We start from the raw sequence: 18,870 nt of genomic DNA on the forward strand, positions 1-18,870 counted from the left end.
ATCAGATGTCAAAGGAATAAACAACTACCTGACTTTTGGAAGACATCTTAAGGCAGCCCTGTTTAGGGAAGTTTTTAATGTTTTACAGTGTTTTTAATATTTATATTATTATTATTATCTTGGTGGATCCCACTCACCCCCCTCTGCCCCCCACAAAATTAAGTGTTATTTCTGCTATGGAATCATGTCTGCAAAATGTGGCATAGATGATTTAGAATAAGTAATTCAGTGTTGGAGGAAGCCTGTGAGGTGTGTGCGTGTGTTTTGGAGGGTCATGGAGAGCAGAGGGCACTGTTGATGTGGTTTGTTGTCCAGCACTTGCTGCTGTCCCCCGTGTGACCATCTACCTGAACTGAAACTTCTCTGTCCCTCTTCCTTCCTTCCCCAAACAGGCCTGTCGCTATGGGCATGTTCAACACCTAGAGCATCTTCTTTTCTATGGGGCGGACATGACAGCGCAGAACGCATCCGGGAACACAGCCCTCCACGTCTGTGCTCTCTACAACCAGGTGAGTCCTACCTCCCCTCGCTCTGGCCTTGGGCCCCCTCCCCTGGCAGACCAGCCCTTGAAGCGGATCAAGAGCCCTCCTCCTGCTGCACCTGTGCAGCCACCCATGGAGTTCTGCAAGCCGGCAGGTTGGACTAGATGACGCTTGGGGTCCCTTACAACGTGACAGTTTTGCGATTCTGCATTCCTTTTGCTTGCATGAAGAAAGCCGACAGGGAAATGGGTGTCCAAGGGGATTCTTCCCAGCTGGCCCTCCTCAAGATTCAGCTCCAGGATATGCAGAGCGGTTTAAAGGAAACCACCCCTGAGCATGTACTGAGTGCGTGCCTCTTACGACTTGAAAGCGTAGCTGAAGCTGAGTCTGGGGTCCAGGGATTCCAAGTCAGCGGAGGTTCAAGCCCACTCTGCAGAATTAAGTTCTGACACCTCTCCTTCTTTTCCAGAAAGTAAAATACTTGTTCTCAAACCTTTTCAGGGAACACTCCCTCCCCCTGGTTCCAGAAACTCACCCTCTGTGCCCCCAACCCTACTCTACCCTACAGGGGTACCTCGGGTTACAAACGCTTGGGGTTGCGTGCTTTCAGGTTGCGGACCACGGGAAACCCAGAAGTTCCTCAGCCTCTGACTCGGCTCTGAATTGCCAGTCTGGCAGTGCAGGCTGTTCCCATGTTGCTCCCGCCCCCCCCCCCAATATATATATTCTGGAGAGTTCACTCTGCCTTTCTCTTTCCCCTGCCAGGAAAGCTGCGCTCGGGTCCTTCTCTTCCGCGGTGCAAGCAAGGAGATCCGGAACTACAACAGCCAGACAGCATTCCAGGTAGGAGAGCCCAGCAGTGGGGCCAGGGAAAGGGTCTCTGCCTCCTGGGCTGCCCACCCACTCCCACCCTTCCACGTCTCCCTCAGAAGACGGTGGCAGAGGCCCCCCGTGTGGGTTCTTGCCCATCCGTGCCATCGGCCTCCTCTCTTGGGGGGGGGGGGCCCAACTGCGCAGGCAGCAAACGGAAAGAGAGGCAGTAATTGTCCAGGAGGGAGAGACATGCCAAGAATGGCAGTTTTATTGGGGAAGGGGCCAGCCAGATCTGCGCCCCTTGGCAGAAATCCTATAGAGTCATTGGGGCCTCAGACCCACCCTGACTGCTGTGGGGCATGGGAAGAAGAACTGCACTCTAGAGCAGAGTTGGACCCTCCTGCAGATGCTATAGGGCACTCCACCCCCAACAGCCAGCATGGTGAGCATTCGGGCCACATCCCAGACTCAGGGTATTTTATTGAGGCAATAGCAACAATAAGTAAACAGAATAATAATAATAATAATATATTTATTTATTTATATCCTGCCCATCTGGTTCCCCAGCAACTCTGCGTGGCTTCAAGCAGAATATTAGAATACAATAATTCATCAAACATTAAAAACTTCCCTAAGCAGGGCTGCCTTCAGATGTCTTCTAAAAGTCAGATAGTTGTTTATTTCTATGGGGCGGGTGCCACCACCGAGAAGGCCCTCTGCCTGGTTCCCCGTAATCTCACTTCTCACAGCGAGGGAACCTCCAGAAGGCCCTCGGAGCTGGACCCCAGTCTGAACGATAGGGGTGGAGATGCTCCTTCAGGTATACTGGGCTGAGGCCGTTTAGGGCTTTAAAGGTCAGCACCAACACTTTGAATTGTGCCTCTCAATTATAATTATATTTATAACAGTGCATCTCAAAGCTCATCCTCAGTGGCTGCCAATTAACTATCTGGCTAAGGGCTCACCCACACTTTTGCTTGCCCCACAGCTTTCCTTCAGTTTACTGCTGAATCTGAGCAAACATGGATCAGGTTTTCTCTGGATTGGCGATTGCTCCGATTTAGCACTAAAGAGCGGTTTTCCCAGGTTGGGCGAGGGGAGGGGAAGCTGCAGGGCCAAGTCGGAAAACCATTTGGATCTGAGTGCAGAAAGAACAGGATAAGTCCAGCCTCACCTTGAAGCCTTGAAAGGAAGGAAATTTTGCAAACAAACAAACAAAACAAAACAAAAAAACAACAACAACCCCACACCTGCACCCTCAATGCACTCCCACCCATGCCACAAGCAACCTTCCCTGTGGCTGACAGCAAGGAGCCTCATTCTGCACCCCTACAATTTAAAGCAACTACTTCCTTCCCTTCTTATTCTCAGAGGAAAGGGAGAAAAGGTCCCTCCTATCTAGGGGGCAGGTGGCTTCCAAACTGGTGGGTTTGGGGGGCGGGGATTGAATTATTCAACATTTATTGCAAACCACTTAAAGGCTTTTATTGTAATCAAGGTTTTAAATACAGATAGATAGACAGACAGACAGACAGACAGACAGATAGATAGATAGATGGTAGACAGTCTTGTTCGTCTTTCTGGAAGACAGATAGATGATAGGTGATAGATAGATAGATAGATCAGTCTTGTTAATTGTTCTGGAAGACAAATAGATAGATGATAGAGAGATGGAGAGATGATAGATGATAGATAGATAGATAGATAGATAGATAGATAGATAGATAGATAGATATAGATGATGGAGGGGGGGAGGGAGAGGGAGAGAGATACCAACAAGCAAGCATGTCACTGATGCAATAACAATGCATTGGCGTGGAGTTACCCTGGACTGTCCTCACATAAGGCTGCTTCACTAATTGTTCTGCAACGCTTCCCCAATGTTACTGCATTGCTGCCTTCTGGTGCTCCCGCACAGCCAAAGCAGGACAAAAAGAATCCATCAGAACTTTTGTGGTATGAAAAGTTGCGGGATTTTAGCTGGGAACTATGGGACATGCACCCATCACCAGCCAGGCTTCCTGCTGGCCAAGGAAACAGAGAAGGGGCAATGGGGAGTCATGTCCCCCCAGGAGAACATGAGAAGAGCCTGCTGGATCAGGCCAATGGCCCATCTAGTCCAGCATCCTGTTCTTCTCACAGTGGCCAAGCAGGTGCCTCAGCCTGGAAGTCCACAAGCAGGATCTGACCACAAGAACAACTCGCCCCTCCCATGGTCTCAACAACTGCCACCCAGAAACATTAGCCATCCATAGCCCTCTACTCCTCCGAGAATTTTCCTAATCTTCTTTTGAAGCCATCCAAGTTTCTGGCCATCACTGTCTCCTGTGGCAGGGAGTTCCATAGGTTAAGTGTGCTGCGCGAAGTGCCTCCTCCCCACCACCACCTTGACCCCAAACCTGCTACAGCAAGAGGGGCAGGACTCACCTTCTGTCAGGAGTGCGTGCAGGAGCCGGGCCCTGTGACCAGTAGGACTCTGCAGGACTGGGGCCTTCCTAAGTTTGTTCTGGAGAGGCAAGGTGCGGCCGCACAGGTGAGGCCGATTGGTAACTCACAGCACCTGGTGGCAAGAGCCGGGAAGGGATATAAGGTCAGCATTTCCCTTCGGCTCTTTGCCACAGCAACTCGTTTCCTTGCTTGCTGCGTTTGGCTTCTTGCTTCCTGATCCTCGGACCTTGGCTTCTTGACTCCTTGCTTCTCGACCCTTGACTTCATGACTCTTTGCTTCTCGACCCTCGGACACTTGACTTCGTGACTCCTTGCTTCTCGACCCTCGGACCCCTGACTTCGTGACTCCCTGCTTCCTGACCCTTGGACCCCTGGCTTCTGGACACTCATTCCTGCTCCCACCCCGCCATCTTGCCCCCGGTCCCGACGTCCTCAGCCGGGACTTCGATCGCCCGTAGACCGGACCTTGACACCTCGCCTAAAGGTCTGGGGTGGGCAGCTGCCCTGTTTCAACTGGGCTTTCAGCCAGTCAGAAAGGCCTAGGAAAAGCAGAGTGCTCAGTCCACTTTGTGTGTCGGGTAGCTGTTTCTCCAGCCTCCGGTTCCTCATTCCTGTCTTCCCATTGTGAGTCATGAAATGAAGTTTAGGAGGCAGTTTCTGACAATGTCTGAAAGAGCTGCCTCTCATCTCCACCTCAGTGTTGGGCTCCTTTGGCCCAGGAGGGAGGCCACCCCAGGGTGCCCAATGAGGCCAGTGGCCCTCTTGGCTTGGGCATGGAGGGGCAGGTGACACTGGTGAAGCCACAAGACCTGCGCTTTGGAGATGGCCCCCTTCGCGCATCCCCCCGGTTCTGCTTTGGCATGCCGACAGCGTGAGTGATAAATCCAGGGCTATTTTTATCGCAGGCCTTTGTCAGCAAGTCTCCCGCGGGAAGGGCAGCAAGAAGCAGCAGCAGGAGGAGCAGGATTCGCTTCGCCAAGGAAGGATCTCTATGACTTAAGGAAGGGCACAGGCCCTGACTCTTCCTCAGATGCCTGGAGAGTGGGCTGATGGGGCAGAATTTGCACAAGCTGCAGCTCAGGAGCACTGTTTGTGCAATGGCACCACTAAAGAATCCCATGCTCTGCTTCCAGAGCTCAGCCTTGGCATTTGTGAATAGGGGGTGCCCCTGGGTCCCTGACCCCCAACTGGAGCTCCTCTGAGCACCAGAGCAGCTCTCCCACAACCAGACCTTGCCATAGCTGAAAGTTGTGACTCCCAAAGGAGCTCGTGGCATGCAGTGTGTTTCAGAAGCCGAGCACAAATGTTGGGGCAGCCGAGAGCTCCCGAACCATTTCCAAGTCTGCATCAGCCTAACTTGCTGGAGGCAGCAGTTTTGCTTCTGAATGCCAGTTGGTGGGAACCACAGAAGAAGAGAGGGCTCTGGTGTTCTCCTTGCAAGTTTGCCCAAAAAGCATTCTGGCCAGCTGCTGTGAGAATAGGATACTGGACTGGAAGGGACACTGGCCTGATCCAGCAAGGCTCTTCTTAGGCTTTTTATGCCCAATCACTTGTGAGTCAACAGCTTATGTTGCTTGTGGCATTTCGGTGCCCTGTGATCTGTGCAAACAAGGGAAGACCATGAGATCCCTCTCCAGGCGAATAAGATGTCAGTCTCTAAGCCCAGGGGAGGTCTTGGTGAGCCATGGCTGGAATCTAAGCCTGATGAGAAATGGTTGAGGGAGGTGGGTTTGTTGAGGGAATCTAAGCCTGATGAGGGAATCTAAGCCTGATGAGGAACGGTTGAGGGAGGTGAGCCAGTGTGGTGTAATGGTTCAGAGCGGTGGACTCGTAATCTGGTGAACTGGGTTCGCTTCCCCGCTCCTCCACATGCAGCTGCTGGGTGACCTTGGGCCAGTCACACTTCTCTGAAGTCTCTCAGCCCCCCTCACCTCACAGAGTGTTTGTTGTGGGCGAGGAAGTTGAAAGGAGATTGCTGGCCGCTTTGAGACTCCTTCGGGTAGTGATAAAGTGAGATATCAAATCCAAACTCTTCTTCTTGTTTAGCCTGGAAGAGAGGAGACATGAGAGTCATGTTCAAATATCATAAGGGCTATAATATGGAAGGTGGAACAAACTTGGTTTCCTACCCAAACCAGTAGATTCAAATGGCCAGAAAGGACATTCTGACCCAACGTCAGATGGGAAGAGCTCTTTGGCAGTGGAACGGACTCCCTTGGAAGATGGACTGTCCTTCATTGGAGGTTTTTCAGCAAAGGTTGAGTGACAGCTGTCATGGATGCCTTAGTGGATATTCCTGCACTGCAGGGAATTGGACTCAATGATCCTCAGGGTCCCTTCCAACCCTACAGCTCTTGTGATTCTGTGAAGTGGGCACTTCTGCAGGCGCTGGCCTGCCTGTCTCATTCTGCTTCAACTTCCTGAAACTCTGAGCCTTGGTGGTGATCAACATCTGACCACCTCCCCCTCCCCCGCTGCCAGGGATTCATCTGGCCTCTCCATCTCTGCTAATGTGTGCCATTTTGTGAGTTTCCATTACGGTGGCAGCATTTCACGGTCTTCTGCATCCATTTCATACTTGAGATCAGACTGCTGCATCTTGGATCTGTTTCAGTTCCATTTTGTCAGAAGCAATTATTAACACCCCCTCCCTCTCTTGTCCCTCCCCCCGCCTTTGTGGACTCGAGAGGAAAGAAGCAGCTGAACTTTCATCCTGTTTCTCCGCTCCCTCCGGGGTCTTATTTGGGTCCTGTCGAGAGGATGTGGCAGCCGTCAGAGAATGACAGATCCGTACATTTGTAGACCACTCTTTCAATAAGTTCCAGGGTGCCATGCCTGATCATAGAATTGTATAATTGTAGAGTTGGAAGGGACTGCAGGCATAATCTAGCCCAACCACCTGAAATGCAGAAATCACTGCTAAAGACTCCCTTCTTTTGAGGTATTTGACACACCTTCCAGCTTGTCAACATCCTTCCTAAATCGTGGTGCCCAGGATTGGGCACAGTATTTCAGATGTGGTCTGATCAAGGCAGAAGAGAGTGGGACTATGACTTCCCTTGACCTGGACACTAGACTTCTGTTGAGGCAGCCTAGAAGAACCTTACCTTTTTTTTGTTGCTGCATCACTCTGTTGACTCAGTGTGCTTGTAAGTGGAACAGGAGGCTGAAAAGAGGGTACCTGGACCAGTGTTCGGGGGGGGGGGGTTATGACTGTGGTCCCATCCACACTTCTGCCTAGAAAGTGTTAGGATATAGTTCCGTTCTACCTTAAAGGGTTACCAGATAGATAGTACTGCTGAAGCATTTCCTGACCCTTTAAGGTGGAACGGAACTATATCTTAACAGAAAGCATGGGTCCAAGCAGTTTTTTGTTTGACCCAAAGTTTCAAGGTACGAGTCTGAGCTGTTTTCTCCTTGCCCCACTCCGTCTGCAGTTTCAACCAGCTCCTTAGTGTTCCATCAGGGAAAACATCAATCCTGAGGAAACCCGAATGGCCATTTGCTCTGATTGAGTGCTAAAGAGCAGTTTCCCCCAGGGAAACCAGTGGGGTGAGAGGAATCATGGATAGGCCCTGGGTTGGGATTTAAAACCCAGGTCTTCCTCATCAAAGTCCAGCACTGTAACCCAATCACAACACTGTGCCTCATGCCGCGATAAACCCACTGCCAGCCTTCACAACACAGGACCCTCCAGATGGTGTTTGTTTATTTCATTTATTTCCGGGTGGGGGGGGGGAATTGCCACCAACATTAAGAAAAAATTCCCAGGCAAAAGAAAGAAAGAAAGAAAGAAAGAAAGAAAGAAAGAAAGAAAGAAAGAAAGAAAGAAAGAAAGAAAGAAAGAAAACCATCCAAGAAACAAATGAAATGTGCATTGCAAATTCATAGGCCAAATCGATACGTCAACGCATCTGCATCACATGCCCCGTCCCAGGGAAAGCCTGGGCATGATTCGAATGTGGCTCCCATGACCCCTATCCAGAAGGACCATTGATCTGTGGGGCACTGTGATGGCCACCTCTGGCTTGTGCTATAGCTAGGTTTGCGTTCAGACGGACATAGCTGCACTCAGGGAACTCATTTGCACCTGTTGCTCTGCCCACATCCCAGAAAATGCCTGAGTTGGGCTTGTGGGGCCAATGCCATGCCCCATATCCCTTGGTGCCCTGTTCTAGGTATCGGGGCAGCAGACTCACTGACTGGGTGAATCAAAGAATCAGGGTGTTTTTACATGAGTAGAATGTGTCCTTTTATTTAAAATGCATCTCTGGGTTATTTGTGGGGCATAGGAATTTGTTCATTCCCCCCCCAATATAGTCTGGCCCCCCACAAGGTCTGAGGGACAGTGGGCCAGCCCCCTGCTGAAAGTTTGCTGACCCCTGGGATCATAGCCACCTCTTCACCCCTGTTCAGAAAGGACATCATTGCAAAGGCTTTGGAAGACCTTTGCCTTCTAGCTCAGCAATTCTGACGGGGAAAAGAAATTACAGAATATGCTCTGGGGAGGGTGCAGCAACATGGAGAGTTCATTAAGGGGTGAGAAGGTAAAAGGGTCCTGCTGTAAGTGGCCCTACCTCACAGGGTCGTCGTAAGATTGAACAATATAAATCTCTGTGATCGTTAATTTTGTTTAAAAAACCTTGACGAATCTGGAATAAGCAGCCCCACCTGACTCCTGTGCTTTGTCCTCTCCCCTCGTTTCAGGTGGCCATAATTGCGGGGAATTTTGAACTGGCCGAAATCATCAAAACCCACAAAGAGTCCGACGTTGGTGAGTGAGAGTCTTTGGCTTTCCACGCACTTCTTATCTCAATGGTGGGAGGCTGGGGCATGACAGTTGTGGTCCTTGTGCCAGGCCAACCCCTGGCCAAGAGGGCCAAGGAGGAGATGCCAGGAGGACCAGAGGACCCGAGAAAGGGCCAGCCTGGCTAATGCCCTGCTTGGAAACCTCTCCCTGGCTTCCCTGAATCCCCTTGAGTTGGCAGCTTCAGGGCACCTACACATTGAAGTGGATGAGAGGAGGAGCATCACCCTTGGAGCTTTTTGTCCCATGACTTCTGGGTTTCCTGGGGGTGGGGAGCCCCTTGATCAGGAGACTCGCCACCCCGCAGTGGATTTTGAACCGGTGACCTCCTTGGGAATCTCTGGCAGCGAGTCCAGCTCTGCCATAAAGTCCTGGCTGCTGTCTGGAGTGCCAGCCTGGGCCTGTTCCCCTGGTCATTCTGGGAAGGAGAGGAGCCAGCTTGGGCTAGGCTCTCCACCATGGGCCCTTTGTATGGCACAGATGCCATGCAACCTGCCCGCCTCCCCTTTGCCACCCAGCTGCCAACAGAAGGGACCTTTTGCATTCCTTGTGGGGCTGCAATGTAGACTGGACACCTCCGGAACCTCTGCCCTAGCCTGTCTAGTGTGTGGAGGGTGACTCTGGGAGGAGGAACAGAAGGTGACAAGGTGGCATCTCTTTATCTTGTGGTTGGTTTGAGGTAGGCGATTGGCTGTGCCCCTTCGGGGCGTCTTCTGCCTTGCTCCCCACACTCCTTCCATCCCATATGCAGCTCCTGCAGGGACAATGCTGGTATTTCCTCCCCTGAGAATGCATGCCGTGACCTGCCTCTGTGGTGCAGCTACATTTAGAATGGTTTTTGCTCTTCTGGGCTCCCGCTTGGCAGAGACTGAAGGAAATGATCAGGGGAAGGTTGGTGCATCTCGCATAGAAGGGAGGCTGGAGGAGACACAGGCTTTTCAGCTTGGGCAGAGGAAATTCAATGGCAGGAGATGAGAGAGCATTGCATGAAATGATGAGCAGCACAGAAAGAGGAATCCTGGAGCAAACGGTTCATTTCTGTGGGAATGTTCAGGGATGCAGGAGAGGATCTATTGTTTGATTATAGCCTTTCCAACTTGTGTTAACAAGTTCACAATTTAGCAGAGTAACATTCCCCTTTTTAAATTCACAGCGGATGCATTTGCTCAGGCTCGCTAAAGCCTCTATAATAACTTGTTCTGGTATTTTCCCCTTATTCCCTCATAAAAGATAAGACACGACACAGTCTTCTACAAAAGTATAAAAAGAGTTTACTCACATTCTGCTCACAATTGGATCCCAGAAGGCAGACTTAGCTTAGAAAAGTAACATAAACCTGGAAACTATCTCATAAGGAGACAGTCCCTTTGTCCTCTCTGGGCTGGAATCCAAGAGGGCATCTTTGGCTAAGCAGATGTTGCTTCTTCAATGCCTGTAGTCGCAGAGAGAGAGATGGCTGCCCTGCCCTGTGCTTTTGTCGTTACCTGCACAGGTGAGGCTGCACCCACCTCTAGTCACATGCAGAGGAAGTCTGTCCCAGCCCAGGAGGAAACAGGAAGTTGACCTGCTGGCTGGACAAACATTCCTCCCAATGTGCAAACATGTTCACTCTAAGAATGTCGTACTTGACTGCTCTTGTGTTTCACATTGCACAATTTCTGAGTCACAGCAGCTGCTGTGTTGGGTTGCACCAAGAGACCAAACCAGCACCTGGTTCCCAGCCAGTATCTGGGCTGCCCCTCTCATGACTGGGAGGTAACAAAATTCCCTCTGCATTGAGAACAGCATCTTCAGACCAAGGTGAAGGCTTCCAACTACGTCTTCTCCTTGACAGGCTAGCTTTCTGCGGGCGTGGTGCTTTTGTTTCAAATGGAGGGGTGTCCCATCAAGGGAGCCCCCACACCATAGCCTGAAGGAGTGCAGCCCAGATGACAGGCAAGGAAGTTCATTCAGACAGGAGCTTTGCAAACTCAAGGCCTCTGGAGTTTTGTACTCGAAAACCCCAGCTTGTCTCTCCTCCCTTTCCAGGGAGTCGCTTTGGTTTCCCACGAGAGAAGAATGGCAGTTTCTTGAGCACCTATCAGGCGCAGGATCAGAGGCAGAGAGCAGGGCCCATTAACAAATGAAAGGGAGATTACATTAATGAGAATTGTCAAACGGCTTGGCTACCAAAACCGACTTATTTAATTTTGTTCCATTGAGAGGGCGGAGGCGGAGGCGGAGGCACGAGATCAATTAAAGACGGAAAGGCTGCCTTGGCGAGAGGTGGCTATCAGTCCAAGTAGGTCAAATAGCACTAGGAGGAAAGGGAGGATGGGAGGGACTGGGAGCGGGCAGCGGGTCCAGATGGCCAGCTCCTGCAAGCCAAGGGAATTGGCGAAGGAACAGCCTGAAGCGAACCCTCAGAAAGGTTCCTGAAACGCCTGCAGAGAAGTGGGATTAGGAGCAGAGGAAGAGCCTGCGGGGCTTGGAGGGGCCAGGTGGCAGGGGAGGGGGGCCAGGCCACATCCAGACCTGTGCTGGGCACCTCATCCCAGCTCCTGGGAAGGTGAAGGCAAGGGCAGGTATCAGGGCCAGGAGAAACACCTGCAAGGTGCGGGGAGTGAGTTGGACTCAAAGCGCCATTTGCAGGGCTGGGCATCCATTGGCATTGCCAAGGTCATGGCTGTTTCTGCCGGTGGCATGACCCCCTCCCAGTGGTTGAAAAGTCCATTCTCCCAGCAGATCCCTCCTTTGGCCAGTGGCGCTCAAGGAAGGCCACGGCCAAGCCCTGATCCGCGCTGTGCTTCTGCACTCAGCACAGAAGCGATCATATTTCTTTCCTGTACTTTTCGAACACATGGAGGAACTTGCAGGGCCACTAAGTGTTGTGTGTGTGTGTGTGTGTGTGTGTGTGTGTGTGTGTGTGTTTGCATGCATGCATAGTTGTGCTCATGCACAGAGTGCCTGAGCATGCAGGCCTCCGAGGTCTGTGCTTGCCAGGTTCAAAATGGGAGCGTGGGTGTGTGCATGAACCCTGTTTGCTTTCATTGGTTTATCTGCAAAGTGTTTCGTTTCCTCTGGGCCACCCTGCCCAGATGCGTCCCCAAAGCAGTTTGCAATTGAAATATATTCAGAATCGAGAGTGGATTTCATGCTCTTTATTCAGCTCATAGTGGTGAGGAGGAATGGAAGTTCCCCCAGAATGTCTGCTTTACAGTGGTACCTCAGGTTACATATGCTTCAGGTTACAGACTCTGCTAACCCAGAAATAGTGCTTCAGGTTAAGAACTTTGCTTCAGGATGAGAACAGAAATTGTGCTCCGGCAGCGTGGCAACAGCAGGAGGCCCCATTAGCTAAAGTGGTGCTTCAGGTTAAGAACAGTTTCAGCTTAAAAACGGAACGCATTAATTACTTAACCCGAGGTACCACTGTATATACATTATTTACACAATGGGCCCCATGTGATTGGCTACTTCCAGGATTCACCTGTAGGCCAATCAGGTTGCGGATTCACTTCCAGCTGGAGCTGGATTGGGTGGCTTCTGTGGACCAATCAGACTGCTGCATTCTGGACCCAATTGTTCTAGGACCAATCAGACTGCTGCCTTTTGGATCCTATTCAACTCAGTACATAACAGCAATATTGAAATGGAAAGCAGTGAAATTTAAAATGCAGCGTAACCACGCAAAGGTCCTTGACTAATCCTCTTACTCCTTGCCCATTGGAGCCTGCTGGCCTCGGTGCCTCCTGCGGATTCTCCCAGCCTCTGAGGAGACAGGTAGCTGCGATCTCATGGTTGTGGAATCCCTCCTGAAACCATGTGCTCCTTAAAAAGATCCATTGAGAAAGCTGCCACCAACAGCAGGGAGAGAGGGGGACAAAGTCAACACAACAGCTTTCCAGCTAAGGTGATCTGCCCCTCCCTGCCAGTTATTGGAACTCCAGAAAAGCCTTCCTGGGATGACCTCTACATAGTGCAGCAGATACGGTATACGAGGACCTGGCAGAGCAGCCTGGGATCACAGTCTCTCAGACTGGCCTACCTCGCAGGGTTATTTTGAGGCTAGAATAATAAAAATAATAATTTATTATTTATACCCCGCCAATCTGGCTGGGTTTCCCCAGCCACTCTGGGCAGCTTTCAACAGAATATTAAAATACAATAGTCTATTAAACATTAAAAGCTTCCCTAAACAGGGATGCCTTCAGATGTCTTCTAAAAGTCTGGTAGTTGTTTATCTCTTTGACATCTGGTGGGAGGGCGTTGCACAGGGCTGGTGCCACTACCGAGAAGGCCCTCTGCCTGGTTCCCTGTAACTTGGCTTCTGGCAGCGAGGGAACCACCAGAAGGCCCTCAGAGCTGGATCTCAGTGTCCAGGCAGAACGATGGAGGTGGAGGCGCTCCTTCAGGTCTACTGGACTGAGGCCGTTTAGGGCTTTAAAGGTCAGCACCAGCACTTTGAATTGTGCTCAGAAACGTACTGGGAGCCAGTGCAGGTCTTTCAGGACCGGTGTTATGTGGTCAGCTGTGAGTCCAGAAAGTCTCCCAGGCTGCGCAACTGGTCCTTCAGAGGCACAGTTACCCCATTCAGGGCCAGACTAGAATAGAGAGCGTTCTGGTAGAATCACAACAAGCTCTTTGGAGGAAAGGTCGGATAGAAATCATAGCACCATAGAGTTGGAAGGGAACCCCAGGGCCATCTAGTCTGACCCCCTGCAATGCAGGAATCACAATGCAGCAGGATCCATACAAGGCAATTTTCTATGTTGCTTCCTGTGGTCTGATGCAGTTACGTGGCTCTTTGGTTTGCAGTCAGAACCAGATCATCCACTCGGCCTGAGCCCTTTGTGCGCCACTGTTGGCCGTGTGCTTCATGCGCCTCGCCCCATCCCACGGGGTCGATCTCTCCCACGTCTTCCGAGGCCCATCCTGGCTCCGGCGATGTGACGTCCCCTCCTTCCCAAGGTTGACGATTCCCGCGGCTGCTCCTGATCACAAGGAACGCTCCTTCTTCCCTTCCTCGTTTGAACTTTGTTCTCTTCATCTTCCAGTCGCTGGATCTTAGTGATGCTGCCAGATCGCTTTAAAAGAAAAAAAGCTCCCATATCCAAAAGCTGACCTCTCGCTTGAGTGGCGCCTTTTCTCCGCATGGGTAATGAGAGGCTCTGTTCCAGCTGCCACTTAACCTTCTCCTGGATACGCTCACGGCTCAGAGCTGCTGCAGGCTCTGTAGGACTCAAGTTTTGCAGACCGAGAGAATCAATCTGCCAACTGCCTTCCAAATTCCTCCACGAATCTGCTGCCCGTCCCCCTTCCTCCCTGCCCTTCACAGAACTGGCCGCGGTGCTCATTATGCTATTCCCAGTTCTGAAAGCAGAGGTCATTCCATCCATCCACATGCAGCTGGAAAGCAAGCAACGGTTGCCTGCAATTAGAAAACAACCCCATCGGTCCTTCACGGGCATTTGCAGCCCTCTTCCCTCAGTTCCACCTGAAGTCCTGGTAGTGGGATGGCCTCCCTCGGAAGGTGGTGAAGGTTTTTGAAGGTTTTTAAGGATGGCCGCCTGTCAGGGATTCCTTAACTGTGATTCATGCTTTGCAGGGATTTGGACTGGGTGAACTTGGGGTCCCTTCCAACTGTATGTTGTTGTTTAGTCGTTTAGTCGTGTCCGACTCTCCGTGACCCCCTGGACCAGAGCATGCCAGGCACTCCTGTCTTCCACTGCCTCCCACAGTTTGGTCAAACTCATGCTGGTAGGTTCGAGAACACTGTCCAACCATCTCGTCCTCTGCCATCCCCTTCACCTTGTGCCCTCCATCTTTCCCAACATTAGGGTCTTTTCCAGGGAGTCTTCTCTTCTCATGAGGTGGCCAAAGTCTTGGAGCCTCAGCTTCAGGATCTGTCCTTCCAGTGAGCACTCAGGGCTGATTTCCTTCAGAATGGAGAGGTTTGATCTTCTTGCAGTCCATGGGACTCTCAAGAGTCTCCTCCAGCACCAGAATTCAAAAGCATCCATTCTTCAGCGATCAGCCTTCTTTATGGTCCAGCTCTCACTCTATGTTTCTGTGTTTCTATGATTCTCTGATCTGGCACCTTCCTGCCACATCAATTTACCACCTGAAATAGCTTCTCTGGGCTGAAGACTCCTCACCTGCAGCCCTGTCTTCTTTCCTTGCCTCCCTCTCACTTAAGCACCCCTCTCCCTCCATCGCTTTGGGCCTTGCTCGCTGCCAGATTTGCCACACCTTGGGCTGCGCTTGACTCTGGGAACCGCTACGGAAGGATGGAGATCAGAGGGCTGCAGGGCTGAGAGTGTGACGGGGGCGGGGGCGGCAGCTGCAAGAATCTGAAAGCGCCTGGAGCCCCTGCGAGAGAAGCTTTGCGCAGGACCTGGACCTCTGCAGCTGAATCACTCAGCAGCGTGACAAGCTGTTCCCACTGCCTCAGTGCACAGTCACGTGCAGGATGTGTCCTTGACAGGAGTGGCCAACATGGAGGGACTCCTTTAAAAGCCCCCCTTCCCCTTTTGCAAAGCCACAGACAATCTGCTTCATAATCAACGGCGAGAAATAGATCTTTATTATTTCACGGTTAAGAGTACTCATGGACATAACACGAAGCTAGATGCTGGAAGATTCAGGACAGGTTCTAAAAAGTCCTTCTTCCCGCAGTGCAGAGTTAATCTGTGGAACTCCCTCCCACAGGGATGGCCACAAACCTAGATGGCTTTCAACGAGGATTAGACAGATTCATGGAGGGTGCCATCAATGGCTTGTAGTTATGGTGACCCTACTCTGCCTCCACAGTTGGAGGCAGCAATGTTTGTGGATACCAGTTGCTGAAAACCAGAGATGGGCATGGATCTGTTAGCTGAGATTCCTGCATTCCAGGGGTTGGACTAGATGACCCTCAGGATCCCTTCCAACATTTCTACGATTCTTGTGCTCAAATCCTGCTCACGGACTTCCCACCGGGGCATCTGGTTGGCTGCTGTGAGAACAGGAGGCTGGACCGGGTAGGTTATGGGCCGGATCCAGCCGTGCTCCACTTACATTCTTGTGTGCTTTGTACCAAGTCAGGCCATTGGTCCTTCCAGCCCAGCATTGTCTGCACTGGCTGGCAGCATCTCTCCAGGGTTTCAGATGGGATACTTTTCCTTGCCAGGATTCGAACTTGTGCTCTGCTTGTGCACTTCTCAATGATGTTTCTCACTGCTGCATTCCGAGGCTTTTGGAAGCTTGAAAAGAAGGAGTGAGGAAGGTAGGCCAGCCTGCCGCAAGCTTGTGCCCTTCAAATGTTTTGCGTGACAACAGCCACCAGCCCCAGCCAGCACAGCCATTGCATAGGAGAACAGATCCGGTGGGACATAGACAGCAGACACACTCTGGATTCATCCACAATTCCCCTTGTCCCACTGCTTTCCCCTGGGAAAAACCACTCTTTAGTGCTCAATCGGAGTAAACAGCCATCGAGTTTCCTGCAGATAGCTGTTTGTTCCGATTTAGTGCTAAAGAGTAGATTTTCCCAGGAGGAATACAGCTCCATGAACTCCTGCTTTCTAGGCATCGGGCAATTGGAAGTGTGGTCAAGCCCTATGTCCTTAAGGCACACCTGAAGCACAATTCCACCCCCCCCCAAAAAAAAGAATTCTGGGTTTGTTAAGGGTTGCAGGGAATTGTAACTCTGGGTTCACCACCCTTCTGCCGGTCCCGTGATTTCTAAGCACAGGTGTGAGACATTTTTTCCTCCTGTGGTTTCCTGCTGATTCAGAACAAATACGAGTTGGGTTTTCGGTGGATTCACGTTTGATACAATTCAGCAGTAAACTCTGGGTTTTCCCGGGGAAATAAGTGGGACAAAAGAAAAATCTCCCAAATTGGTGCCCAGAATTCTTTGACAGAAGGAATGTCCACCACCATCCAAGGTTTCCATTCTGTTTCTGCTACTCTCAGAAAGTTCTTCCTGATATTCAGTCTCCTTTCTTGTAATTTGAATCCATTGGTTTGGGTCCGACCCTCCGGAGCAGGAGAAAACAAGCTTCCTCCACCTTCCATGTTTGAGCCATCCAGGTATTTGAAGATGGCTTTCATGTCCAATTCTCAGTCTTCTGTTCTCCAGGCTAAACAGACCCAGCCCCTTCGTGATCACTGAACCTAACCAGCTTCCCAGGAAAGCAAGACCCTGTGCAGCTGTGATACCTGCACAGCAGAGGGCTGGACTAGATGAGTTTTGGAGCCCCTTCCAGTTCCATGATTCACTTTTGTACACTGAAAGCATTCTGCATAAGATGGTAATTGTACCCAAAGGGCAAGGCTAAAAGGGGAGTGGAGGTACTGACTCCCCAATCTGCACCCAAAACCTCTGCCGTGGTCCTTTTCTGCCACCACATAGATGAGCCCAAGAGGAACCCATAAACCTAGAGCTGCTCCCAGAGGAAATGGGGGCCTGGCCAGGCCCCTCTGTTTGCTTCCTGGCACCCAAGCTGCTCATTCACGGGTCCCAGATTCTCTGATGGTTGGGCTTTTGAAGAAAGCGAGTGGCTTCTGCCAGGAGCCTGATCTCCCAGCTGCCGCGACTGCACCGTTACAGCTGCTCGGCTCCTGCCTGCTCAGAAACGAGGCTGGCGCGAGCCCTTCACTTGCCAAAAAATGCCTGTGACACTGCCAGCCTGCCTGTGATCAGACCGACATGCAATTAAGCATTTCCCCCAAGCGGCTGATGGTGGGGAAATAATGATTACCTTGCTCGGCTCATTGAGCACAAGCCCAAACTGCCGCCTCCCACGGAGAGCTCTCCTGGCCCCTCTGCTTGGCAAGCCCCCTCCCTGTCAAGGTGCCCAGAGGGTGGCACTGGCTGGTAGCACCAACAGGGGATCCTGGAGGGGGGGCATGGAAGCACGCAAGACACAAATCTGCCTTTGCTCACCTCAAATGCTTGAAGGCGTTCTACTCCCCTGGGCCAAAATGGTTGCTTTCTTTCAGTGGTTTCAGAGAGCTTTTATAAGAACGGTGTGATGGCCTGGGACTCGGGTTCAGACTTGAAACCAGAGGAGACTCAGTCCGCACCGGATCCTTTGCCTCAGGAGGCATCTGAACCCAGTCTGGGGCTTGATCCTGAAGAGCCCCAGTCTGCACAGGTTCCCCTGCAACAAGCACCAGCTGGGCCGAGTCAGGGGCCTGAGCCTGCCCTGGCTCCAGATGCGGGGATGGCCTCCTTGCCTCCAGCTGGGCCATCACTTACAGCTGCTCCACTACCGGTTGGGTCAGGGGAGGCTGAGGCGGCCTCTGGGTCTAGTAACCCACCAGCGTCTCCTGAGCTGCAGAGACTGAGGTCTGAGAGAAGGAGAGACCTGAGTACTCGCAGGAGGAGTGCTTACCTTCGGGCGAGACAGGGGGGTGAGTCACCAGGGGATCAGGACCGGCTGTTGCCCCGTCAGAGATAAAAGGCTGTCGGACTCTGCCCCAGGTTGTGGGAGCAACATTGCTGTTTGCCAGAACCTGCCTGAGATCCTGTGCCTGACCTTGCCTGGTTTCCTGCCTTGGCCCTGTCATACTGACTCCTCGCAGAACCCTTGGATTCGGGACCAGACCTGGACCATGTTGCTCGGGTTACACCTGTCCCAGCACAAACAGCCAGATCAATCCAATACCCAACTAGCCACACAAGAGGAGCTTGCAGGATCAGGCCAGTGGTCTACCTAGTCCATCACCCATCTGCCATGGTAGCCAACCAGATACCTGTGGAAAACCTGAAAGAAGGATTTGACCACAAGAGCAATTCTCTCCCCTCCTGTGCTTTCCAGCAACTGTACTCAGAAGCATTGCCGGCCCCAGCTGTGGAGACAGAGCATAGAATCAGAATCAGAGAACTCCAGAGTTGGAAGAGTCCCTGAGGGTCATCTAGTCCAACCCCCTGCAGTGCAGGAGTCTCAGCTAAAGTATGGATCTCAACTAAGCCATTGTGGGGAGGAGACGTTTATACTTCAGCCACTTACCCTGATCGATCCCTTCCTTCCTTCCTTCCTTCCTTCCTTCCTTCCTTCCTTCCTTCCTTCCTTCCTTCCAACTGGATGGAGCCTGGCTGGGATTACTCACTGAAGGGCGGGATACGAACTCTGCACTTGCTCTGAGGCACACTTTTCATTATTTCTTTACCAGCACCTCTTGGAATTTTTCTGTTCTGGGAAAAACTGTTAGTGTGAGACCTTAGTGCAGGCATGTCCAAAGCCTGGCCCGGGGGCCTAATCCGATTGTAGTTCAATGACTACAATCCTAAAAAACCCACAACTTTGGGGTAAAATCATAGGCCTTCACGTTTGTTCACTTCAGCATATC

At 51.5% G+C, this 18,870-nt stretch overlaps 1 protein-coding gene across 10 annotated transcripts in view; it reads left to right on the forward strand.

The window, feature by feature from the left end:
* The window catches only part of SHANK3 (SH3 and multiple ankyrin repeat domains 3), a 449,651-nt gene that overhangs the window by 194,589 nt on the left and 236,192 nt on the right, over nucleotides 1-18,870 (forward strand). For all 10 annotated transcript variants that reach the window (XR_014012079.1, XR_014012080.1, XM_081209761.1 and 7 more), the window contains 3 exons: nucleotides 393-509; nucleotides 1,248-1,325; nucleotides 8,451-8,517. Coding sequence is in view for 8 of the 10 variants with exons in the window: in XM_081209761.1 (XP_081065887.1) it covers nucleotides 393-509; nucleotides 1,248-1,325; nucleotides 8,451-8,517 (262 nt within the window). In the remaining 2 variants the exon portion in view is untranslated. The remainder of the gene's footprint in view (nucleotides 1-392; nucleotides 510-1,247; nucleotides 1,326-8,450; nucleotides 8,518-18,870) is intronic.

This window comes from Podarcis bocagei, assembly GCF_964188305.1.
Source record: "Podarcis bocagei genome assembly, chromosome: 10".
NCBI lineage: Eukaryota > Metazoa > Chordata > Lepidosauria > Squamata > Lacertidae > Podarcis > Podarcis bocagei.